The 26650-nt window shown below is 41.0% G+C and overlaps 1 protein-coding gene across 2 annotated transcripts in view; it reads right to left on the bottom strand.

Moving 5' to 3' along the window:
- Positions 1–26650, bottom strand: part of NDUFAF2 (NADH:ubiquinone oxidoreductase complex assembly factor 2) — a 135962-nt gene that overhangs the window by 10259 nt on the left and 99053 nt on the right. For both annotated transcript variants that reach the window (XM_042841723.2, XM_008174482.4), the window contains one exon: positions 18514–18554. In XM_042841723.2, coding sequence (XP_042697657.1) covers positions 18514–18554 — 41 coding nt within the window. The remainder of the gene's footprint in view (positions 1–18513; positions 18555–26650) is intronic.

The following is a 26650-nucleotide window of genomic DNA, read 5'->3' as shown; positions in this document are numbered from 1 at the left end:
GAGTCAACATAGCTTAGTTTTCAGAGTAGCAGCCATGTTAGTCTGTATCTGAAAAAGAACAGGAGTACTTGTGGCACCTTAGAGACTAACAAATTTATTAGAGCATAAGCTTTTGTGAGCTACAGCCCACTTCTTCGGATGCATAGAATGGAACATATATTGAGGAGATCTATAAACACATACAGAGAGCATGAAAAGGTGGGAGTTGTCTTACCAACTCTGAGAGGCCAATTAAGTAAGAGGGGCGAAAAAAAAAACTTTTGAAGTGATAATCAAGATAGCCCAGTACAGACAGCTTGATAAGAAGTGTGAAAATACTTACATGGGGAGATAAATTCAATGTTTGTAATAGCTCAGCCATTCCCAGTCTCTATTCAAGCCTAAGTTGATTGTATCTAGTTTGCATATCAATTCAAGCTCAGCAGTTTTTCGTTGGAGTCTGTTTTTGAAGCTTTTTTTGTTGCAAAATTCCCACCTGCAGGTCTGTCATTGAGTGACCAGACAGGTTAAAGTGTTCTCCTACTGGTTTTTGAATGTTATGATTCCTGATGTCAGATTTGTGTCCATTAATTCTTTTGCGTGGAGACTGTCCGGTTTGGCCAATGTACATGGCAGAGAGGCATTGCTGGCACATGATGGCATATATCAAATTGGTAGATGTGCAGGTAAACGAGCCCCTGATGGCATGGCTGATGTGATTAGGTCCTATGATGATGTCACTTGAATAGATATTGGCAGAGTTGGCATCAGGCTTTGTTGAAAGGATAGGTTCCTGGGTCAGTGTTTTTGTTCAGTGGTGTGTGGTTGCTGGTGAGTATTTGATTCAGGTTGGGGGGTTGTCTGTAAGCGAGGAAGGGTCTGTCTCCCAAGATCTGAGAGAGTGAGGGATCATCTTTCAGGATAGGTTGGATTGATGATGCACTGGAGAGGTTTTAGTTGGGGGCTGAAGGTGACAGCTAGTGGTGTTCTGTCATTTTCTTTGTTGGGCCTGTCTTGTAGGAGGTGACATCTGGGTACTCGTCTGGCTCTGTCAATCTGTTTTTTTCACTTCAGCAGGTGGGTATTGTAGTTTTAAGAATGCTTGATAGAGATCTTGTAGGTGCTTGTCTCTGTCTGAGGGATTGGAGCAAATGCGGTTATATCTTAGAGCTTGGCTGTAGACAATGGATCGTGTGGTGTGTCCTGGATGGAAGCTGGAGGCATGTAGGTAAGTATAGTGGTCAGTTGGTTTCCGGTATAAGGTGGTATTTATGTGACCATCGCTTATTAGCACAGTAGTGTCCAGGAAATAGACCGCTTGTGTGGATTGATTTAGGCTGAGGTTCATGGTGGGATGGAAATTATTGAAATCATGGCGGTGTCTACATTAGTTTCTCCCATCGACTTACCTTGCTCTTCTCGTTCGGGGTGGAGTACTGGAAGGCTTCCAGAATTTTCAGATATCAACCAGTTCTTCCAGCATTGCCCATCAGGAGTTCAAAAGTCATGAGGCAGGCCCCAAAATCATAAGATTAAAAGAAAATAATCAATTTGGGGGAGGATGGTTTTGTGCCTTTTGGCTTTTCAGCCTCAAGAGTTTCCTTGATTAATGTTTTCATCAAGCAGGACAACTTAAAAAAAATGATAGCTGAAATTCTCACAAAATTACTGAACTCCAGGAGCTGGGGCTTTCAGGAACACCCCCCTCCCATCCCCCATGTGTATTGTGAGACTCAATAAAATCACAAGTGTTAGCAACACAATAAAATTTCCCTGGTGGGATGGCCCTCACTTCTGAATGTCTATCTCCTCAATTTCACAGGCCTCCATGGGTATGTCTACACTGCAATTAGACATACCCAGGCTGGCCCATGCCAACTGACTTGGGCTCAGTGGGCTTTGGGCTAAAGGGCTGTTTAATTTCAGTGTAGACGTTCGAGCTTGGGCTGGAGTCCAGGCTCTAGGACTCTGCAAGGTGGAAGGGTCCCAGAGATCTGGCAGCAGCCCAAGCCCAAACGTTTACACTGAAATTAAATAGCCCCTTAGCTCAAGCCCTGCAAGCCTGAGTCAGCTGGCACAGACCAGCTGTGGGTTTTTAATTGTACCCCATAATTACATCACACCTGTACTCCAGTTCTTTCATTGGCTCCCCATACACTTCCATTGCCAGTACAAGGCCTTGGTCTAGATCTTCAAGGCCCAGTTTTCCCCTGCTTTGGTTGTCAGAGTTTCCTGAAGGAAAAGTAAAAGCCATCCTTGTTCTGAGGATGTAGAAAACGAGATATATTGCACATGTGGACTAGCAGGCAGGAGTGGAGTTTTAAAGAAATAATTTGACAATCCAATATCTGTAACATTTAGATTATTTTATTAATTTCTGAAAATAATTTTACATGGGGTTGGTCTTAAATGCAATTTAAAAATAAATGGAAACCTTATGGCGATCTAAAAAATGCCAGCTTTCTAGATTATCCAAAGTTATAATAAATACTTTATATATTTTGACAAATTCACACAGCTTCTTGATTTGGCTTCTGATACAGGATTAGCTGCACAATTGTTGGATGCCAAAAGTGCGAAAGATATGGACATAGCAACACCCTTTGTCTGAATTACTCAGATACTGCATATTCATGGGAGATTTGCGTTTTAGTCTCTGGCATTTAAAGTGTGGTTTTTGTTGTTTGTTTTTTTTAATTCTGACTGAATTTAATCCGAAAAATGTGAATGATAATTGGAAACTGTTTAAGAACACTTCACTTGATGCCCAAAAAGCCGGAATCCCACAATAAAAAAAAAAAGTCTGTATTGGTTAAAATACCAACCTGGTTTAGAGGGGAAGTGAAGGCATTTTTATATATCATATATACTCGTTCATTAGCCCGTTTGTTTATAAGCCGACCCCACAAAATGGATAGGTAAAAATAGCAAAAACTGTATGACCCTTTCATAAGCCGACCCTATATTTCAGCGGTTGGAAAACTTTGGTTCCCGGCCCGTCAGGGTAAGCCGCTGGCGGGTCAGGACGTTTTGTTTACTTGGAGCGTCTGCAGGCATGGAGCCCCTCAGCTCCCTGTGGCCGCGATTCGCCATTCCCAAGCAATGGGAGCGGCAAGCCGCGGCCACAGGGAGCTGAGGGGCTCCATGCCTGCAGACGCTCCAGGTAAACAAAACAACAATGTATTAGATATTCAATTCAATGATTCCATAGAGCAGGGGTCGGCAACCTTTCAGAAGTGGTGTGCTAAGTCTTCATTTATTCGTGGTAATTTAAGGTTTTGCGTGCCAGTAATACATTTTACATTTACAGGGGTCGGCGGATGGAACCCCAGACTGGCAGCAGGCTGAGTGGACCGGCGGCTGGGACCCCAGGCCGGCAGCGAGCTGAGCGGCTCAGCCCGCTGCCGGTCTGGGGTTCCATCCACCAGCCCAGAGTCCTGTCTGCCGGCCCCTGCCAGGCGGGGTCTCGGCCGCCAGCCCCACTCAGCCCGCTGCCGGCTCGGGGTTCTGTCCATCCAGGCTGGCAGCAGGCTGAGCGGGGCCGGCAGCGGGGACACCGGGCTGGCAGCAGCGTGCCACAGTAAATCAGCTTGCGTGCTGCCTTTGGCATGTGTGCCATAGATTGCCGACCCCTGCTGTAGAGTTTAAAATAATCAAATTTTGGTGTAGACCCATTTATAAGCTGACCCCCACTGTTTGATGCGTCACTTTTTTACCAAAAATATTCGACTTATGAACGAGTATATATGGTAAACAAAAAATTATATAAACAAATGTAAGAAATGGGAATTTTACAGTAACAAATATATACCAGAAGCTCAGAATTGCAGAAAATTGATAAGGGATGCACACGGACTTAAGGAGAAATCTATAACCAGCAGTGTTAAGGACAATAGGATGGAGGATTTTAAAGTATATTAGGAACAAAAAAAAGAATCTTGACAATGGTATTTGTCCATTACTTGATGGAAATGATAGAATTATCAATAATGATGCAGAAAACGCAGAAGTGTTCAATAAATATTCTGTTCAGACCATTATAATCTATTTTTCCCAAATACTGATCATCTGATAACACTCTGCCATTCCACTAGTATCTCAGGAAGATGATGAACAGCAGTGACTGAAGTTAGACATTTTTAAATATCAGCAGGACTGGATAGTTTGTATCCAAGAGTTTTAAAAGAGCTGGCTGAGGGGACCTTGCTGGACCACTGATTTTGATTTTCAATAAATCTTGGAAAACTGGGATGTTCCAGAAAAATGAAAGAAAGCTAATGTTGTGCCAATATTTTAAAAAGGGCAAAGGGGACAACAACCTGGGTAATTAGAGGTCTGTTGGTTTGACATTGATCCCAAACAAGATAATGGAATAGCTGATCTAGGACTTGATTCCTAGAGCATTAAAAATGGTAACATAATTAATGCTAATAACATGGATTTATGGAAAATAGATCCTCTCAAGCTAACTTGATTTTTTTTGTGAGGTTTGAAGTTTGGTTGATAAAAGATAGTAGTGGTGATGTCATGCACTTAGACTTCTGTAAGGCATTTGACTTAGTACCACATGCCACTGATTAAAATACTAGAATATAAAATTAACATGGCACACATAAAATGGGTTAAAAGCTTGCTAACTGATATGTCTCAAAATGTAATTGTAAACAGGGAATCATTGAGCAGGGGTCCCACAGGGATTGATTCTTGGCCCTATGCTATTTAATATTTGTATCAATGACCTGTAAGAAAGCATAAAATCATCACTGATAAAATTTGCAGAGGACACAAAAATTGAAGGAGTGGTAAATAATAAAGAGGACAGGTCACTAATACAGAGCAATCTGGATCGCTTGGTAACTGGGCACAAGGAAACAATATGGATTTTAATATAGCTAAATGTAAATGTATACATCTAGGAACTAAGAATGTAGGCCATACACACAGAATCATAGAATCACAGAATATCAGGGTTGGAAGGGATCTCAGGAGGTCATCTAGTCCAACCCCCTGCTCAAAAGCAGGACCAATTCCCAACTAAATCATCCTAGCCAGAGCTTTGTCAAGCCTGACCTTAAAAACCTCTAAGGAAGGAGATTCCACCACCTCCCTAGGTAACCCATTCCAGTGCTTCACCACCCTCCTAGTGAAAAAGTTTTTCCTAATATCCAACCTAAACCTCCCCCACTGCAACTTGAGACCATTACTCCTTGTTGTCATCTGGTACCACTGAGAACAGTCTAGATCCAGCCTCTTTGGAACCCCCTTTCAGGTACTTGAAGGCAGCTATCAAATCCCCCCTCATTCTTCTCTTCTGCAGACTAAACAATCCCAGTTCCCTCAGCCTCTCCTCAAAGTCATGTGGCTCCAGCCCCCTAATCATTTTTGTTGCCCTCCGCTGGACTCTTTCCAATTTTTCCACATCCTTCTTGTAGTGTGGGGCCCAAAACTGGACACAGTACTCCAGATGAGGCCTCACCAATGTCGAATAGAGGGGAATGATCACGTCCCTCGATCTGCTGGCAATGCCTCTACTTATACAGCCCCAAATGCTGTTAGCCTTCTTGGCAACAAGGGCACACTGTTGACTCATATCCAGAATGGGGTACTCTATTCTGGAAGCAGTGACTGAAAAAGATTTGGGGGTCCTGGGTGGATACTCAGCTGAACTTGAGTTTCCAGTGCGATGCAGTGGCTAAAAGGGCTAATACAATACATGATGCATAAATAGGGATCTCACATAGGAGTAGAGATAATTTTACCTCTGTATTTGGCACTAGTGTGACCACTGCTGAAATATGGTGTCCAGTTCTGATGTCTCCAATTCAAGGAGATTGATAAATTGGAAGGGTTGGGAGAAGAACCAAGAGAATTACTAAAGGATTAGACAACATGCCTTATAGTGATAGATTGAACTCCTTGAGCTTAATAAAGAGAAGATTATGGGGGGGGGGGGGACTTGATCAGAATTTATAAATGTCTACATAGGAAACAAATATTTAATAAACAGGATCTTCACTCTAGCAGAGAAATGTATAACACAATCCAATGGCTGGAAGTTGAAGCTAGACAAATTCAGACGGGAAATACGGCATCAATTTTTAATGATGAAAGTAATTAACCAATGGAACAATTTACCAAGGGTCATGATGGATTCTTCTTCACTGAAGAATTTTAAATCAAGATTGGATTTTTCTAAAAGCTATGTTCTAAGAATTATTTTGGGGAAGTTCTATGGCCTACGTTATATGGGAGGTAAGAATAGGCGATCAGAACGGTCCCTTCTGGCTTTGGAATCTATGAATCCATGAAACTTGAATTTTAAACCCTGTTAAGAATGCATGTGCACATCTGAGCAGAAATTTATTTCTATAACATTTGGTGAACAGAAAGGACACAGAGAAGCTATTTTGAAATGTTATTAATAAAGTTTAGTATTCATTTCACAATGGCAAAGTTTTTACCTGAGGAGACATAATTAAAATCTAGTAATGTGATAAAGCTAAACTGATGTGCACACTTTTACAGTATTGCCAAATTGGTTAATTAAATACATTTTCTGGTTTTACAAGTTAAATAGTCAAGATGAAATAATAGGCCATTAGATTATTATGTTTCAAATCTGGGAGGGAGAAAAGGGCTTTTTGGTCACCAATCAGCACCGAATGTTCTGACCCAAGCAATTCCTTCTAGCTCAGCAATTGAACATTAATCCAACCATTCTTATCTGGGAGTGGTAACTAAAACAGTAAATGAAGGGCAGTGTCAGTGCAGTGCAAACACAGAAGAACAGTTGAAATTAGAAAGATAAATCTGGGTTTGCTAAGAAATCTCTTTAAACCAAACAGTGGCTAATCAAGTAATGCTTTTGCATAAGTTGTGCCTTCTAAGTATTCCTGCCAACAAACGGTAAACATTTGCCAAATCAATGTCAAATGTAATTTATTCAGATTCAGTTTAACTGAAAACACCCTTTGATTAATTACAATTATTAAAATGTGGACTGCTTTGTTACTTTGACATGCTTTTTTGAGCTTGTGTGTCCCACATATTTCAGCAACAAATTGATCTGAACAATCTTCTTTATTTGGGGACAATTACATAGTTTGTTTTCTTCACTGGCTAGAGAATTTTGGTGGAATGCTTTTTTTGTTCTCTGAACACAAGACAAAATAATTTTTAAATCCCCCAAATTAACTAATTATTAAACTAAAATAGTAATTGTTTTAGAAGTGGTACTTTCATTTACAACCTAACCCAATCTCTAAACATATGCAGCTAAAGGTCTAGTTCTTTTATTATGCTAACAGCACATGTTTTTAAAAGGGCAACATTGAAGGTAATTCTCCTACAATGGAAACACAACTGAACGGATGTCTTTCAGGATATTCTACTAAGGTCAGCATTTGGTTATACTCTGTAAAAGTGGTGCTTATGTCATTTTTGTGACCCTTTTAATGAGAGGTGTGCAAATACCCTGATATGAACTGATAACAAGAAAACTGCAATTAATCATGTCTAGGGGCATTATAAGTTTAACATGGAAGTACTAAGCCAACACATTAACAGGCTTATATAGGCTCATTCATCTATAACAGCCTTGGACAGAGTTTTAAATGTAGTGTAGGTACACTTCAGGGCTAAAGTAGAATAGATACTAATTCTACAGCTTGCAGGAACACTAGTTTAAATCCAGTTTAGACCACAGTGATTGAAAATTTTACCAAGCTATTGTATTGCTATTTCTAAGTTAAAAGAATTTAATGGTATCAGTTGAAGTTATTTTCCAGTGGACTTGGCAAAAATATTTTCTAAGGAGGGGGAGAAGGAAGGGGGAAATGTATAGAAATTAGAAAGTGAAATAACTTTATCAGCACCATAGTGGTATCACTGAAATACGGGGAGGGAGGAACTAAGATTGATTTTTACATATGACAGGACAAGAAAAAGTAAGTAGAATTTTATAGAGAACCAAATATGTGCTCATGTACAAAAGAGAAAGTTGTTGGAATAAGAACACTAAAATCACTCAAGGCTGCACTGGCACCTAGCATTCTGTCCTGAATAAAGAACAGTGCATAGCTGAGGTGCTCCAAGTCACAGATTGGTCCCTGATCCTCTCCTTGCTCAGTGTATGATGTAATCTATACCAACTCTTTTCCTGACACAGTTTACATCCCCCTCAACTGTCTCAGCTGCGCTGACTGGTGCACTAGAGGATACAGCCAAGGTTCCACCCACTTCCCACTTACATGTGCAGGAGAGGGAGTAGCAGACTACTGTGTTGTGAACCGATATATAGGTAGCCAGCACAGAGGTAAAAGGGTGCGCTTTATTCTCCCAGTTCTCCTCTGTGCAGCTCATAGGCCAATTTATGATCAAACCGAGGAAACGATTAAAGGGAATCAAGGAGCAAAGAATATGTAAAAGGATGGATTCTTCATGTTCTTCCCCTCCTCAGCAGGTGACTATTAGGGAAAGAGGCCACTGCTTTTTGATTAGTGCTTTCCAGCCTCAATACTATGGTAGGAACGGATTCCAATACCTTTACAGATGTTGAGTAGCACATGCATACGATTAGTGACATTGAAATCATGCTGACTCCTGCAGTAAGATCGAGTAAGGGCATCTGAATCTGGCCATGGTTTCCAGTGATGTTGAGCAACATCGGTGAAAAGTATCTTTTTCCAAAGATCTCTTTGTCCTCAGTCTTTTATCACACCATTTTCCAACACTTGTAAACCCTATATTTGCAGCTTTTTGTGGTGTCAGTAATAAAAAACCTAATTTGCTAAAATCCTATTTTATGTGCAAGTGCAATCGTTTTTCAGAGAGAAATATACTAGACTCTCCATGGAGTAGTTTCCATTTAAAAATTTCTCAATTGAAGAATATGAAAGGAGACAGAAGCAAAAATAAAGTGTGTGATTCAAACAGTGTCAAATAAAGAATATTTCTAAATTGCATATCATTCTGGTGAGGGAATTTGAATTCTATGTAAACTAATCCTTCTGACTGAAGTTAGTTTTCATCAATCACCTCGGAAATAAATAATATTTATGATCAAATAAAAGGAAAAAACAGGTATGCATTGTGGTAACTAAATAGAACGTAAGTTTCAGTGTAATTACTCTCTTTTGGGGGCAAAACAATCATTGAAACCTTATGCTTATTACTACTCACTGAAGTACATTTTTTCCTCCCTTGACAAGGAGGCTGTCAAAACAGATAATTATGGAAATGCTAGAAATAGTTTGAAAGAAGACAGGAGCTGTCAATTTTTTTTTCTTTTTAACATTTCACCTTGTATCCAACTGTGCAATTCAGAAGCCATTTAGTTTTATTACTGCATATCAAGCACATAATGCATTAGGAATGAAAAGGAGCCATTTACTATAGTATTTTCTATTCCAAGCCATTTTCAGGCTTTTCACACTAGCTAAAGAAACACACAAACCTACTTAATCTCACACAAAATATTAACACACACAAAAAATGTCAGAGTAACAGTAAGGGTGTAACAAACTGAGAAAATTGAGGATATTTTAAGCTAAATCCATTTCCAACCATCCAGCAGGAAATGCTCAGTCAATTGAACCCCAGTAATGATGGATTGTCTAGGTGGCACCTGGCTCATTGTGACAGCTGGTATAAGATGGGAACTGACACAAAGTAGTCCCACTACTGATAGCTCTCTGGCTGCTGCAGAGATATCAGAAAGCCAGGCACAGAGATGAAGCCCTATTCTTCTCTGACCCAATAGCTTGATGTATAATAAAAGAGCAATTGGGAATGAAAGGTGTCAGAGGGTGACATTTGGAGCTAAAGGGTCTTCAAGATCTCGGTGTAGAATGGTGTGATTGCAGCGAGAGTAGGAAGAAGGGATGAATAGCCTGTGATTCAGGTCCCTGCCTGGAGGAACAGGCACACAACCCACCAAGTGCAAAGTTGCATTACAGAGAGTTAGTGATGGGTGTACAAACCTGATTTCAGTAGTGACTCATTAAGAGCTGAACCTATATTACTTATTGGACAGCCATGCTATATGAGGAAAGCCAGATGGTATCCTCTTTCTTCCAGACATTATGCTTAACTTAGGAGGTTCATAAGCAAGTCAGCACACTTGAGTCAGAATACTGTTTTAGGTTGCTTTATGAAAGACTTTCATTGCCATTAGACTTTGCCCTTGTAAATAGGTCATAATGATCTGAAGGTTGTTCAGCTGACTAATCTTTCCCATTCTCCAAGATGGACCAGAAAGGGGCAAGGTTGATAGTCTATTCTGGCAGTGTAGTGAAGGAAGGATTAGTCAGTGTTGGTTATTGGAAGTACACTTTTGCCCCATTCCCCTTCGTGGAGGCACACCCCCTTACATAGGTTCAGTTCTTAGCTTCCCCCCAATATTTGTTTCCCTGGGCTTTTTTCAAAATCCAGATCAGAGCAGCAGCCTCCATTGCACTGGATGGAATTGCAGTAGGGAGATATGCTCAACCCAGGCCAAGTGCAGCATTTCAGAAGAGATGACATTGCTTATTTGGTAAGTATGAGTTATAGTAACCTAGGCATTGCCAGGACACAAACCAAGCACTGGTACTGACCACTATCCAAGTAACAGGGTACTGAACAAGATAGATCTTAGGCTGGATTCGGTCAGGCCCTGACTTCCTAAGAAGCTCCAGACTGAGGAGTTTAGAAGCTGAAGGCCCAGTGTATCTATTATTAAAGTTATCCCTGGAAAACTTGCATGATGGAGATGAGGATAGAAGAGTTCCAATTCCTCACTGAAGTACCCATTTGATGCAACTGGACACTGGCTTAAGTAGGAATACATCAACAAAAAAGAAAGACTGCTTTAAAAGCAAAACAAAAAACCAAACCAAAACAAACAAAAAACATGAAATCAGGAAACTGACCCAGAAAGGATACAAAGGATGTAGAATGCTGTGAAGCTTGAGAAAAACATGCAAGCCTGAGTGATCACCAAAGCACAGTGAGGTCTTAGGAGTTACTTGCCAACTGCCGTCAAAAAGGAAATGAATTTAGGATGCAGGAAGCCTCCTAAAGCACTAACTGGGAGATGCCCATAAGACTCCTATGGGCACCTCAGTGTCTAAGCTTTAAATTTTGCATGCCTGGCGATGCAATGGAAGCATGAGTCCATGAAAAAGACCCTGAAGGATTTTTTGAAAATATCATCTTTTTTTGTTCCTTTATAATTAAGTCTTAAAAATCCAATAGATAAGAGTAGAGACCACGAAGCGTGCCAGCTTTCAGACTGGAGTAGATTTTACAGCCAGAAGGGAAACGGCAAGAATAGGGGTCTATAACTGATAAAAACATGCATAGCATTCATTACAGTGGTGTTTACCAGCGGCACTATTTAAAAGTTAAGTAAGATAATGCCTTGAAATACTGTCGGGAAAAATCACAAAAATCAGGAATAGAGGACTAGAAGGGACTTCAAGAGGTCATCTGGTCCATCCCTCCCCATGCTGAGGCAGAATTAAGTAAACATAGACTGTCCCTGACAGATATTTGTCTAACCTGTTCTTAAAATTCTTCAGTGATGGAGAGGCCCATCTCTAGGAGGGTGCGGGGCCCGGGACATAGGCACCAAGTTTCTGTCAGCCAGGGATGCTTCCCCTGGCTCCGCCCAGGCCCCACCCAGCTTCTTGCCCACCCAGTTCCACCCCCTACCCCAAGTGCGCTGAGCCCTAGCTCCTCTCTCCTTCCCCACAGCACCTCCAGATGCCGTGAAACAGCTGATCGGCAGTAGGCACCTGGAGGGAGGGGGAGGTTGGTAGGGGGGCTCCTCCTCACGCCGCCGCCCACCCCACGCCTCACCTCCCCATCCGCCTCCTCATGAAGCATGGGAGCCTCCAAAGTGCAGGGCCCGGGGCGATCGCCCCCATTTTTCATACCCTAGGGATGGCTCTGGTGATGCGGATTCTATAACTTTCCTAGGTAACCTGTTCCATTGCTTAACTATCCTTATAGTTAGGAAAATTTTCCTAATATCTAAATCTCCCTTGCTACAAATTAGGCCCATTACTTCTTTTTCCTACTCTTGGTGGACATGGAGAACAACTGAAGAGAAATCTTTTATCATGAATACAACCTTATCCCCATAGTACTGTTGTATTAGTTTAGATGGAATATATGGGCTAACGGTGTTAATATAACTTAGTTATTGTTTAACATTAAACAGTGTTATACAAGGTTTGGTATATAGAGAATGTTTGTTTAGTATTTTGGCAAACATGTTTTTTTTTAATTAAATATAAAGAAGAGAAGGAAAAACAAAATATTTGAAATGTATATTATTAAGGCTTACTTTAAAAATTATTTTTGAGTTTTTAGAAAAAATCTCCCTTGTTTGACAGTTTTAAAGATATTAAAGAGGTTAAAAACTGGTTTCTGGAGGGAAGAGAACACGTTAGTTGAGATGGGCTGAAGCTGTTGTTAAAAGTCTGATTTTGTTTTAGATGGTGTTTGGGATTTAGATGGAGCTGGGAGAGGTGGTGATGTTAACAAAGCTTAAGAACTTACTTCATTTGTTGATAAAACACAAAACTTTGCTGCCGGTATATGTTTGTAAGATATTTAAGAACAAACTAGCTTTTATTACTTTCTCGGCTCTACATCCTGAATGGGTAAAGATGGCAAAAACTTCCCCATCCTTTACTGCTTGTACAGTTAAAGTTGTATATTTACACAAATCATAAAAATATTATGCAGTAGTGGTTATGCTTGCTCACTTGGAGGAAAAAACAAAGAAATTAATGGAGATATCCTATCTCCTAGAACTGGAAGGGACCTTGAAAAGTCATCGAGTCCAGCCCCCTGCCTTCACTAGCAGAACCAAGTACTGATTTTGCCCCAGATCCCTAAGTGGCCCCCTCAGGGATTGAACTCACAACCCTGGGTTTAGGAGGCCACTCCTCAAATCACTGAGCTATCCTCTTCCCTCACAAACACAAACACTTCAGCCCTGATGGCATTTTTACCAAAACCAACAAAAAGTTCTTTTGCAACCACTTTTGCATTCGGGAGCCATTTGCAACACCCAGAGGTGGTAAAAACGACAAGGGAGGGGAAAAAAAGATTGCAAAAATAAAACAATTAGAAAAATTACCAAAAAGTTTCGTATTGCAAAAGCCCTTGGTTTTAGTGGTTTGAGATTTAATTTACAGTTATTGCAGTAGCATCCCCGAATTAAAATGGCATTTGGTTAATAAGAGGGTTAAGATGTCATGTTAGTAAAAAATTGTTTAGCAACTTAACCTTTCATAATTTAACACTTTTTTTTTATTTTTTTTGCTTTTAAAAAAATATTTGTATTTAACTTAAAATTACTAGTTACAGAAAGTACAAACTTTAAAATAAAAGAAAAAATGAAAAAGCATTTGCTAAAAAATTAATAACTTTGTAACAATTGTAAACCCCTCTTTTTAAATAAAAATTATTAACTTTTTTGTGTGCTCATTTTAAACAAGCTTAACACATCTAAGAATTTTAAAAACAAACTTTTGTTTTAAACTAACTTTGAAAACAATTTCTTGTTTGCCAGTGCGCTAAGCTTCTGAATATGTATTAACCCTTTAGGCCCCACGCTGGGTGCCTATTAATTTACATGGAATATGTGGCCAAAGGTGTTAACATTACTCAGTCACTGTCCAACATTAAACAGTGTTAAACAAGGCCCAGGGTTTAGTATACAGAGATCTTAGCCTGCTTAGTACCATGGTGCAAACATTAAACATCCTTTTAACTTTTTATTAAAGATAAAGAAAAGAAGGAAAAACGGTTAAAAGATTTCAAATATAAAATATTAAATAGGCTTTTATTTAAAAAAAACCCAACAACGTTCTTTGTTCCCTTTCCCGTTAGCTGGAAAGAGTCTTTAGAAGGAAAATCCACTTCTCTGACAGTCTGTTAGAGGATATTAAAGATGTTAATAAGTGTTCTTTCGGGAAAGAGAGAAGAAATTAGTTGAGTTGGGCTGGAGCGGTTGTTGTTGTTGAAGTACAATCCCATTTTATGTCAGATGGTGTTTGAGATTTAGCCAGTGCCAGTAGAAATGGCAATGTCATCTGGCCTGATATAGTCAGGATCTCTCTCAGGATCAGGATGACAAAGTGCAGGGTCCAGGAAGATGGTGGGGGTGGCAGCTATGATGATCAAGTTCGCTCCAGTAGTCCCCATCTGTTCTTCTTATTTCCCACCTCCCTTACCAAATAATCTTTCCGTGAGGACCCAAAATGGGAGTGCAGTGGGTTGAATGGCCCATTCCCTCACTATTCGGTCCACCGATTAAGCCTAGTATTTGACACACTAATTTTGGTTCATTAATTTTTGGACTCACATTTTCTTATTTACCAAGCATAATCTCAACACCATCCAGGAGTTATATCAATAGGTTTTTTTGTTTAGACTAATTTAAGTTTTCTGTCTGGTTTTCTTGCACCTGTTCCTATTTACATTTGTTATTATAGGTTATTATGACATCTTATGAACTTAGACTCACTTTTTATAGTTCAACTCACAATCAGGGTAAATCTGTAGGTACAACAGTACTCCACCAGTATATCCAAAGACAACTTTGGTAACCCACTTATCAGATAAGATGATTTGCACGTAATGTGATAATTTACCAGATCTCTTTGACAGAATAGCACTTGATTTAAAGTTGCAACTTCCGTAGACTTTAAAATATTCTGATTAATTTGGACTATAAGTCCCTCAGGACAGGGACTTGTCTTTTTATTTGTCTGGAAAGGTCAATGCTCACCTCTAGTGCCTGTATACATAGTTAAGAGATGGGCACTGCCTAATCTCAGAATGTTCCAAGATATTTACTCATTCATCTCTTGTTCTATTGGTAAGGGTTTAATTTATTATGTCCTTTATAATAGTTGAGGAACATTTCAGTGTAACTGTAACTTTGTCTGAACAGACTATATATGTCCATACATACACAATGTGTTACTGTCTTTAGGATGCAATGATATAGCTATCTGAGGCCAGATCCTTAGGTGGTATAAATTGATGTATATGCTGATTTATATGAGGATATGGCCCAAAGTCTCTATCTAAATGGAGTCTCATTACCATAGGAACACTGTAGTCTTAACACCAGATTACTTTGCAAATGAATGCAGACCAAGCTGTGTTTTATCACCAACTTTATAAATTAGTTAAGGAGGAGATCTGGTATATTTCAAGTTGGAATAAAATCAAAAGGCAACCAACTGTGGCTCAGCATCCCAGATGCTTTGTAAAATCCCAGGCTCTGAACCACTGACATTCTTTCCATTACTGCCCAGATTAGACATAATTAACAGGACAAAAATGTTCTTGGGTTTTGACTTGCAAAGCAAACAAGGTGTTGTTCTAAGTAACTGTCCTCCAAAAAAAGGGGAAAAGGGGAATAAAAAGAATGCTAAGTATGTGAAGTACCTTAAAGCTGAACAAGTAGTTATCCAATAGAAATTATTGTTGCAGGATTCCACTATAAGAAAAACTAAATCTAGTGACAACACCAACAGATGAATATCAATTAAATTCCTTATGTGTTACAGCCCATAAGGGGCTGAGTTAAAGCATTATGATGAAGATCTGTTGAGTGCATGGTGACAAAACTAAAAGGGGGCGAAGAATGAAAGGAAGAAAGGCCTTGTTTGTGCTATAAAATATGGATCATGTGACTTGATGCTGACTATGGCTTAGTGATCCGTGTAGAGCTGGACAAATCATGTTTAGCAGCACGTCAGTAACTGATTACACATTGATGTGAGGCTGAACGCTATTTTTGCTGGTCTATGCTGACCACAAAGCCATGGTCAGTATCATGTCTCCTAGCTCTGTTGTTCACAACCACCTCAAGTAAAGTTTTGCTGGATAGATAAAAGTCTACGATGAAAGAGAAAGGGAAACAGGAGGCCAATAGGGCAGAGTGGAGGAGGGGAAACGAAGAGAAAAAACAATATATGTTAGAGTTGGGGTAGGAGTAAAAAGGGGCAAGGAAGGATGGGTAAGGGGCTAAAGAGAAGGTCAATGGTTAAAACATGCAGGGATTTGCCGGGGTACAGCTGTTTCCTACCAAAACAGCAGAGGTAGAGCTCCAGTTCCTTAAGTTTCAGGAAGTGAACTGTTCGCACTGTGTCGTGATGCAGCGTCACAAAGTGACATAACAGTGCAATGTCAAAGACTGAAATTCAAAATTGGTGTGCTCTACAGCCTTTTGAAGAGATTTTCTCACATCTTTCTCCTGGAGTGAGAGTGACAAGGAGATTTGTTATACAACAGTTTCAATATGAAATATGGTCACAAATATTCCCCAGTTCCATAGTTGTCAAAGAGCAGTTACCATATCAACATTATTGTCAAAAAGGGAGTACAATACAGAATACAAACCAGCAGAGATATCTAGGGATTACTGTAGATAAAACACTAAAGCTATCAGTACATTGTGGGAAAACAGAAAAATTTCCTCTCTCTCTCTCTCTCTCTCGTGTGTTGTGGTGTATAAAGACTATCAGGGCAAGTGGATTATGTATATCATCCCACCTGAATGCTGAAAAAAATCATTATCCCTCACCATCATATATTTTGCATATGCTGTATATATTATTAGTTTCACTTATATTACATACAGGGGGGAAAAAACTACCTCTAGGGATTAGTTCCAACAAAAAATAACTACTATTCAGATTCCCAGTTTATCATTTCTTCTCTGATAAGGTCAATGCACAGCCTTGCAGGTATAGTACTTAGTTGCTAAATAATTTTTGGACCCTAATAAACCTCATGAAGTTGAAGGCATGAGTAGTTCTATGACTGAATGCACCATTACTTCCAATAATCTTTCATCCTCCTCAGCTCACTTCATCTACAATGTGACATATTTAGGGGTCTAATGATCCAAATGTGCCTCTATAGCTGCTCATCTGCAGGGGATGCCTGCTTCCTGTTCTGAAGGGGTACTGACCATTGCCCCAACCTCCCACACCTCCCCACCAGAAGCAGCCTTAACAACACCAGTTCTGAAAGAACATGGCGGCACAAACTAATTCTGCTTCTCAGGGGCATAGTCTCAGACTCTACCCAGCCCAACAAGGATGGCAATCTGACTTATGGAAGTGATATTGGGGGTCACTCAACATCTCTGAAGTCCCAGTACCACAGGACGTATATTCTCAGCAAGGAAAGAAATACTGACAGGACATCATGCTCCAAGTTGACATTTAGTTGATGCTGACCTAAACTCAGCCAGGGAGAAGAGATAGAGCCCAGTAATCTGAAGACTCCCTCTCTGTCCCCAACAGCACTTTGATCTATGGAGCCCCAGCAGAAAGGATAGAGAGAGAAGCACTCCCATTTCTTCAGTGACTAGAGCGAGAGGGGTATGAGCAAAGATGTACTCTTTGCACAAGCATTTTTGTTTTAAGGTCCTCAACAGCCTCTGGAACACAGGTTTAACTCCATTTTAGTTCCACTTATGGGTTTACTACAGCCCCCATTGCCTGGATAACTCCAGTGAGGACTGGGGAAGGGAAAGTAGAAGAGACACCAATAGAAAGAGCTGCATAGCAGATGAGAGCTCATTTCTATAATTCTGCGCCTCTTGAAAAAATGTTGGTGTGTAAAAATGACAGGCTGAATAGTATCCTGAATACGTCATCTTAATGTGCAGCCAAGGTGGGTAACCTGCTAGGTTGTGCAGTTCAGGAGGTCACAGATATAGGGCCAGATCTTCAGCTGATGTACATCAACGTAGCGCCACTGAAGTCAATAGAGCTCAACTTACTGACACAGTCTGTTTGGATTGAGCCTTTAGTGATTACTCATTTTTAAGTCTATAGATTCATTGCTAAGTGCCAGATTTCAATAAAACTGTGTCAAATTCAGGTTTGTTTTTTCTGGTCTTAACAGTCAGAATTGTTCCATTCTTTGCACATTTGTCAGCATGAAAGAGTAAGCAATATTTCAGTTTTATTCCATTAGAAAGCACTTTTGAAAAAAAGTCTGGACTGCAAAAAGCCCATCTCATTAGTATTGTAAAACGTTAATGCAATATCTTTTTCTGTTCTGATGAATATGCTGGCAACTGGCTTTGAAGCCTGCACTTTAACGTCAATTGGCATGAAAAAAATCATACTAGGATATAGAGAGTCTGATTTTAAAAAAAAATATTCATAATAACTATTTTAGAATTCACTTATTTAGAAGTTTCTGAATGACCACAATTACTTATCCCGACATCACAATGTAACTTAATTCTGAGAAATTCTATATAAGAAACAGATATATAAACAATTCAGAAATTTCATTTCTATTTCCACACCCTGACATTAACACTGTACTATAAAATTCTAGAAGAGTTTATATCTCTACTGTATATCATTTACATAAAACAAAATAGGTAGGCCGCACTCTTTACATTCTCTCTCTAAAATGGTTTGACGGATCAGTCCAAGAAAACTAATTGGTCTAGTTAAACTGGATTTACAATTGACAAGGCACTTCAGCTCTTACCTCCTTTGTGGGTGGATCCTTTCTTCTTTTTCTAATCCAAGCTGCAAAACATATTAAAATATTTCAAAGAAGGGAAATATTTCTTACACCTCAGAGATATTATGAATTCACAAAAGGCACAGCCGCATACAGCAACAATTTGCAGGAAACCATAATACCAAATTCCCCCAAAATACAGTATTTAATTTTTAAGCAGTTATTTGCCCTTGCCCAAAACCCCAGTCGGTAAAATTCACACTTTCAGTTTAGAGAGCATGAACAAGGCCTATGCACTACTTAAATCTTCAAAGAAGGGCTCAAGCCTTTTGTGAAGCTCTCTGCACAATGGTGAATTTCACCCAGAGAAAACAACAAAACGACTCTCCTGCAATGGGCATGATCAATAGCTTTACACCACTTTGGAGAGAGGATTCCTGGATATGACTAAAGTGTTAAAGTCCAAAAAATTATAAATTACTCATGAAAATGTGACAAATAGGATGTATGGTGGGATTCTGAAACCCTTATGCTGAGGTAGTACCCTTGCTCTACAAATAGTCCCACTGGTGAGTACAAGTAGCAGATGTCACGATTACAGGGCTAGCTGCACTTCCAACACCCCTCTGGTCTCTCTGACCACATCCCCTGAGGTATCAGGCTTTGTGCCTTCAACTCTCCTGTGGTGAAATCACATGATTCTCCCTGGGGTGCAGTATCCTGCACATCAACCATGCTTATCCAAACAGGTATGCCTGGGTTCGGTACCTACAGTTCTTCCCTGAAGGAACTTGTGACCAGTGGATTACTGTGACTCAAAATAGCCTTCTTAAAACAAAATATTGTTTATTTTTAACTATTGGAACAAAGCATAACATAAGATAAAACATTTTTTTTAAAAACACAAGGACTACGTGCAAGCCTATCTTACCTGAAGTCCTACCATCCTTAACATGAAGACCTAGTATGTCTAACTTCGCAGACACCCCAACCTCTGGGATCTGAGGGTATGTCTACACTACAATTAAACACCCATGGCTGGCCTGGGTCAGCCCTGACTCAGGCTCGTGGGGCTAAGGCTTCGGGGCTGTTTAATTGCATTGTAGACGTTCAGGCTCAGGCTGGAGCCCAGGCCCCTCTCACGTGGGAGAGGGTCCCCAAACGGCTACACTGCAATTAAACCACCCTGTAGTGACGCAGCTGACATGGTCTGCAGATGTTTCATTGCAGTGTAGACATACAACATACTTGAGAGACTTGTCTTTAAAGGTAGACAAAGCTCTTTGTTCTCTCAGCTCACATGCTTGGACCTGATGCCCAAAACCAGTTTGGTGTGCTCTACAGGGACCAACCTAGAGCATAAAAGCAAAAGGCCCGTGCATTGTCTCAGGTGTTTTGTAACAATTCCCAAGAGTTTGTTGAGGGATGTCTTATCTCGAGTCATGTTTATTTCCCAATAGTCCTGTTGATTTAATCCAATGTAGTCATTCAGTAAATATTCCAATAACCAGGTCAAAATACAGTATTCAGTATGGGGTTGCACAATTCATAGCTTCTGTAGGCCAAGTGCATTGCACCCAACAGGAGCTCCTTGCATCAATCCAGTCCCTCCCACAAACTCCCTGTATGCCACCCTCCCATCCCTCTCACAGACTCCCTGCAACTCCCCCCAACCATCCCATGCCTAGAGATCTGTGTCTCCCCCTCAATCCCCCCTCTGCCACATGCCAGTGGTTTTGTGTTTCCTTCTCCCCATACCATTGTGCCCCATTCCCTTCCACGGCAGGGGTTGTGAGGCAACCCTATTCCTCTCTTCCACCCCTGGCAGGGACCCTATATGTGCCCCATTCTCCCCTCTACCAATGCTGAAGTTTCTGTGTGGCCCCCTCTTACCAGGCTCCTGCATAGTCTCCCCCTTGCAAAGGTTGTTGTGTGCCCCCCATACCACGGCAGGATCTGGGTTCCCTCCATTCCCATTCCTCCTCACCAGGTCCCTGCCACCCCAAAGTCCCTGCTTTCCACTCCCTAGCTCCATTCCATCAAACCTAGGTCCCTCTTACCCCAACCACCCAGTCCCTCCCTGAGCCATACATTAAGTCCCCTAGAAAGCATATAGATGTAATGCTTCCTCTACATGCTAAATGTAGTCTCTGGTTTCCCCAATGACACACTTCCTGCTGGGGCAGAAACAAAAGAAGCCCAGGGCAAGGCAGCCATAGGCTGCAGCTACACAGAGCAGTAGGAAGTTTTGTTACCTCTTTTCTGTGCATAGTAAAGGATCGATCTTGACACCACTCTGCTAATCAGGCAGATATTACATGGTACCAGGTGTGAAAGGCACACGATGCTGGAAGACCCAGTGAGAGTTCACATTGCAAAGGCTACTCCAGAGCCCATGGAACTTCAAGTAATTTCCCACTAGCCCTAAGAATCAAGGAAAGTTCTGCTTATGCTTGGAAAAGGTTCAGACAGCAATTTGAACGGTATATGAAAGCTACAGGGGCAAATAAACCAGAGAATAAGCAAAAGATTGTACGGTAGCAGGTTCAGAAGCCCTAAATGTACACAATGCATTCTATACAGATGGCGGTGGTGGAAAAGAAAGCTTGAAGAAATAATGAAAGTGTTGAGGATCATTGTGTCCCTAGGGGGAAAAAAACGTTACTTATGAGAGATATATGTTCAGGATGAGAACACAGAATGAAGGGGAAACAATGGAGGAGTCTGTCAGGCTTAGAACTAAAAAGTCAGTGTTGTAATATTAAAAAGCTCTCATTAAAGATCAGATTGTCCTGTGATGTAACAGTTACTAGGCAATGGATCTGATGCTAGAAAGGGCACTATGTACATACCAAGCAGCAGAATAAACAGAAACAAATAAAAAGCTTACAGATAGGCACAGAGCTCATGACAAATTACTATAGCTAAACCAACAAGGGAAAATCTCACAGAAATTGGCCAAAGACAGAAACATGGAAAGCAGAAAACAAATCCAGTGATGTAATATTCTATGATTTTATGTAGCAACGAAATGCCCAGCATTCAGACAAGTATGTAGAAACTGCAGTGAACCCAACCATTATGCTAAAATGTGCAGAGAAAGCAGTAAAGCGCACGGGATTCCTCAAGTGAAGAGGAAGAGCTGCTCTTAAGACAATAATAGAGGAGTCAGAAAACTCAAAAGACTGGGTAATTAAAAAGTGCACAAATGGCTGGCACATATGTGACGTCCAAGACAGACATTGGGGCACATGTAAATGGAATAACAGGAAATGAAAGAAATGTAAGGAGCACACGAAAGTGGAAAAGTCAAAAAAGTGTTTGAAAGACTATTCTGAAGGAACAATTCCAGTGGTGGGTGAGTGCACACTGACACTTAAATGTAATGGGAAAATGATAAAACAAGAATTTGTGGTCGTACACACAGGAAAACAAACAGTGTCTTGGGCCTTCCCACATGTAAGGTGCTTGATCTTAAGAGGATATATGCCAGAAAGACAACATAGAAACAGCTATGAACATTTTAATCATTTCATATGACGATTTATTCACAGGAGATGAGTGTTTTCCAGTAATATATAAGATACAGTAAAGAGAAGTTGCAGAACCTGTGGTACACACTACACAATATGTTCCTCAAGCCTTAAGAAAGAGGCTAGACGAAGAGCCGCAAACCAAATGGTATCATCTGGAGAATAGAAGAACGTACAACCCAAGTTCACACTTTAGTAACTGTACAGAAAAAAGGAAGGGGACTACGACTGTTTATGGACTGACCCTCAGGCATTGAACTGAAATCTAAGGGGACACTTCCACTTACCCACAAGAAATGAACGGTTGTCCCAGATGGCAGGAGCCAAATTCTTCAGCAAATTAGATGCATCAGCTGGATTTTGGCAGATCTCTTGGACACTGAGAGCTCAAAGATCTGCACTTTCAACACACCATTTGGCAGATACTGCTTCCTAAGACTGCTTTTCAGAATATATTCAGCTCCAAAAGTATTTCGCCATGCAACAAGCCAGATGCTAGAGGGCATAGCAGGCATGAAAGGCTACATCAATGACATAATTTGGAGCAGCACTGCCACTGAACATCAGGAAATACCAAACAGTTCTGGAAATTGCGAGCACTAACCTTAATGTGACCAAATGTCAATTTCAAACAATGGGAATAATATACTTGGGAGAGAGGCGCACCTCAAAAAGAATTTTGCCTGATGAATCAAAGATTAAGGCAGTACTGAACATGTTGAGATCTGAAGATAAAAAGGGGATTCAAATGTTGCTAGGCATGTCGAATTATGTCAGCAAATTCATACTTAACTATACAGCTTGCACAACTTATCTAAGATATCTCCCTCACAAGATCATTGTGATGGGGCGCACTCGCCTCTCATGAGCACTTCCTGTCAGCTAGGCATGAACCCGCATTATCTCTCTGCTTGCGGTGCCCCGTCAGCCACCCGAATCAGATGAGTCTTCAATGGCTCAGCCCTCCAGCTAAGTCACACAATGTCTAAAGTGGATGAATCCCTTCCGGGAAAACAAAGGTCCAAAAAGGAGTATCACTGTGTCCTTGTTGGTATCTGTGGCCCCCCTCTGGGCTAGCTAGTAAGTCTGGCCTGCCCTGGTATGGAGCAGTGTCCTCAGGGCTTTCTCCCAGGAGACTCTTTGCCTTTGAACTTGAAGGAGTGACCTGGCTGGAGAGCAGTCCCATTCTGGAGTAACAAAGTCCAACAAATGATTGGCTCTCTGCAGGATTTTCATCCCCATCCCTGAGCCCTTTAAATACCAGCGCTGTGCTTGGGCTTCTAAATGAAACTTGTCCCCTTATTGGGGCTTTGGCCAATATGCTAGTGGTTGGTAAGGGGCACCCAGGCCCGCCCACTATTCCAGGTCCGAACCCAGGGACCTTATAAACAGCAGCTATGTACGGATTCCATTAATAGTTGCTCCTGCTGCATTCCCTGGGCTGCTTCCTACACAGCCCCTTCCTCTTCACCCTTACTTTAGGGCTATTCCCTGGGTCACTTCCCACGTAACCACTTTCTCTTCACACTTACCTCAGGGCTGAAGTTCTCCACTCCTCTTCTTCCTCTCCGAATGCCAATGTCATCAGAACCCATCTTCTGGTTCTCCCTTGAGCTCCAGTAAGGAGGACGCTTTCTTACTCCTCTGGTCCGAGACAGGAATTAACCTGCTCAGGCCCTGCACCTCCTTTTATTTGAGCCTGCTGCGCTCTGATTGGGTGCTTCCCTGCAATCTCTGTAGGCAAGCCTAGAGGACCCACCTTCATTGGTGTGAGTTGTGCTAGGACCACAAGGCCTCCAGCAGGGGGCCTCAACGGGTCTGGTACACCCTGTCTCCGTCATCAAATGGGTATGGATGCCAGAGCATAAAAGAGAGAGTTCAATGATTTAAAGCACATTCTGACATCAGCTCCCGTGCTGCAATTTTTTGACTCACTGTAGGACATCAAATTCTCTACAGATGCATTGAAAGAAGGGCTTGAAGCTGTACTATTACCATGTCATCAAACTGATTGGTTGCCAGTCTCATATGCAATTAGGGCTATGACAGCAACAGAGATGTATGCACAAACTGAAAAAGAAACGCTAGGTATGGTGTATAAATGTCACAACTCCTTCTATGGAAGAAGCTTCAAAGCAGAAACTGATCACAAACCATTGATTGCACTACACAAAAGGGGATTTGAAGAAGCATCACTAAGAATACAGTGACTACTTTTGAAAATACAGAAGTATGAATTCATAGATACCAAGGCCAGAAGGAACCTTAGTGATCATCTAGTCTGACTTCTGGTAAAACACAGGCCATAGAACTTCCCCAAAATAATTCCTAGAGCATATTTTTAAAATCAAGAATGGATGTTTTTCTAAAAATTGTCTGTGATGAAGAATTCACCATGACCCTTGGTAAACTGCTCCAATGATTAATTACCGTCACTGTTAAAATGTACACCTTATTTCCAGTCTGAAGTGGTCTAGCTTCAACTTCGAGCCACTGGAGTGTTAAGCAAAACAGATGGATCTCCTTGAGTCTATCACTATCAGGAATCCTTTAATCATTCTCGTGTCTCTTCTCTGAACCCTCTCCAATGTATTAACATCCTTCTTGAATGGCGGGCACCAGAACTGGACACTTTATTCCAGCAGCAGTCACACCGGTGCCAAATACAGAGGTAAAATAACCTCTCTAATCCTACTCAGGATTCCCTTGCTCATGCATCTCAAGATTGCATTAACTTTTTTGGTCACAGTGTCACACTGGGAGCTCACGATCAGCTGATTAGCCATCACGACCCCCAAATCTTTTTCAGAGTCACTGCTTCTCAGGAGAGAATCCCTCATCTTGTAAGTATGCCCTACATCCTTTGTTCCTAGATGTACACATTTATATTTAGCCTATTAAAATGCATATTTTGTTCACACCCAGTTTACCAAGCAATCCAGATCACTCAATCAGTGACCAATCCTTTTAATTATCACTCCCCAATTTTTGGGTCATCTGCAAACTTTATCAGTGATGGTCTGTAGCAGACACCAACTAATACTCCTCTTGTGCTTTATCTGTTAAGACATTGAACCATAAGCATTCAATAGCATATTTTTTCCTGAGTTATCAGTGACTTGGAAACAAGTATTGTCATGTTTTACATACTGTGTCACTACCCCTCCTCTCTTGCCTACCTGATCCTTCCTAAATAGGTTAGAACCATTGATTTTAACTTTATAATTGTGCAAATCATCCCACCACGTTTGAGTAATACCAATTAGACCACATTTATATTTATAAATGAGCAATTCCAATTCCTCATTTGTTACACAGGCTCCTAGTGTTGGTGTATAGGATAATCAAGGATTTCTTCTCTTCATGTCCTTTGATTCCTTGATTACTTTTGTTCTCAGCGTTATTACTTTGACTACCACCTGATTACTCTAGACAGACTGTCCCCAAGGAGATTGGTCCCTCTTCTAATTAGGTGGAGGCCATCCAAACTACACAGTCCCCACTCCCGACAGCAAAGTTGACCAATGTTCCACAAAACCGAAACCCCTTACCCTACACCAATTTTAGCCAGTGGTTCACTTCTAGAATCTTTTACCTTCTGTCTTTCTTTGCTCATGGGACAGGAAGGGTCTCAGAAGATCGTTTGGACATTCTTCTTCAGCACACTTCTGAGTTCCCTGAAGTCATCTGCTATCTGCAAGATATCCCACGCTGCAGTATCATTAGAGCCAATATGAACCATCACCACTGAATCCTTGCCCAATGACTTGATAAGTCCTAAAATTGGACAGACTTCTGGTGTCGTGGCTCTGGAAAGCAGCATACTGTTTTCATAGATTTTAAGACTTTAAGGTCAGAAGGGACCATTATGATCTTCTAGCCCCTGACCTCCTGCACAATACAGGCCACAGAATCTCACCCATTCCTATAACAAACCCCTGACCTATGTCTGAGTTATTGAAGTCTTCAACTTGTGGTTTAAAGACTTCAAAGTGCAGAGAATCCTCCAGAAAGTGACCTGTGCCCCATGCTGCAGAGGAAGGCGAAAAACCCCCAGGGTCTCTGCCAATCTGCCCTGGAAGAAAATTCCTTCCCGACCCCAAATATGGTGATCAGCTAAACCCTGAGCATGGGGGCAAGACTCACCAGCCAGACACCCAGGAAAGAATTCTCTATAGTAACTCAGATCCCACCCTGTCTAGTGTCCCATCACAGGCCATTGGGCATATTTACTGCTAATAGTCAAAGATCAATTAATTGCCAAAATTAGGCTATCCCATCATTCCATCCCTTCCATAAACTTATCAAGCTTAGTCTTGAAACCAAATGTGTCTTTTGCCTCCACTGCTCCCCTTAGAAGGCTATTCCAGAATTTCACCCCTCTGATAGTTAGAAACCTTTGTCTAATTTCAGTGTCCACACTTGATGGCCGGTTTATATCCATTTGTTCTTGTGTCCACATTGGTACTAAGTTTAAATAATTCCTCTCCCTCCCTGGTATTTATCCCTCGGATATATTTATAGAGAGCAATCATATCTCCCCTCAGCCTTCTTTTGGTTAGTCTAAACAAGCCAAACTCTTTGAGTCTCCTTTCATAAGACAGGTTTTCCATTCCTTGGATCATCCC

Source organism: Chrysemys picta, chromosome 6 (genome assembly GCF_011386835.1).
Source record: "Chrysemys picta bellii isolate R12L10 chromosome 6, ASM1138683v2, whole genome shotgun sequence".
Lineage (NCBI taxonomy): Eukaryota > Metazoa > Chordata > Testudines > Emydidae > Chrysemys > Chrysemys picta.
This window is presented reverse-complemented; position numbering and strand designations above follow the sequence as displayed.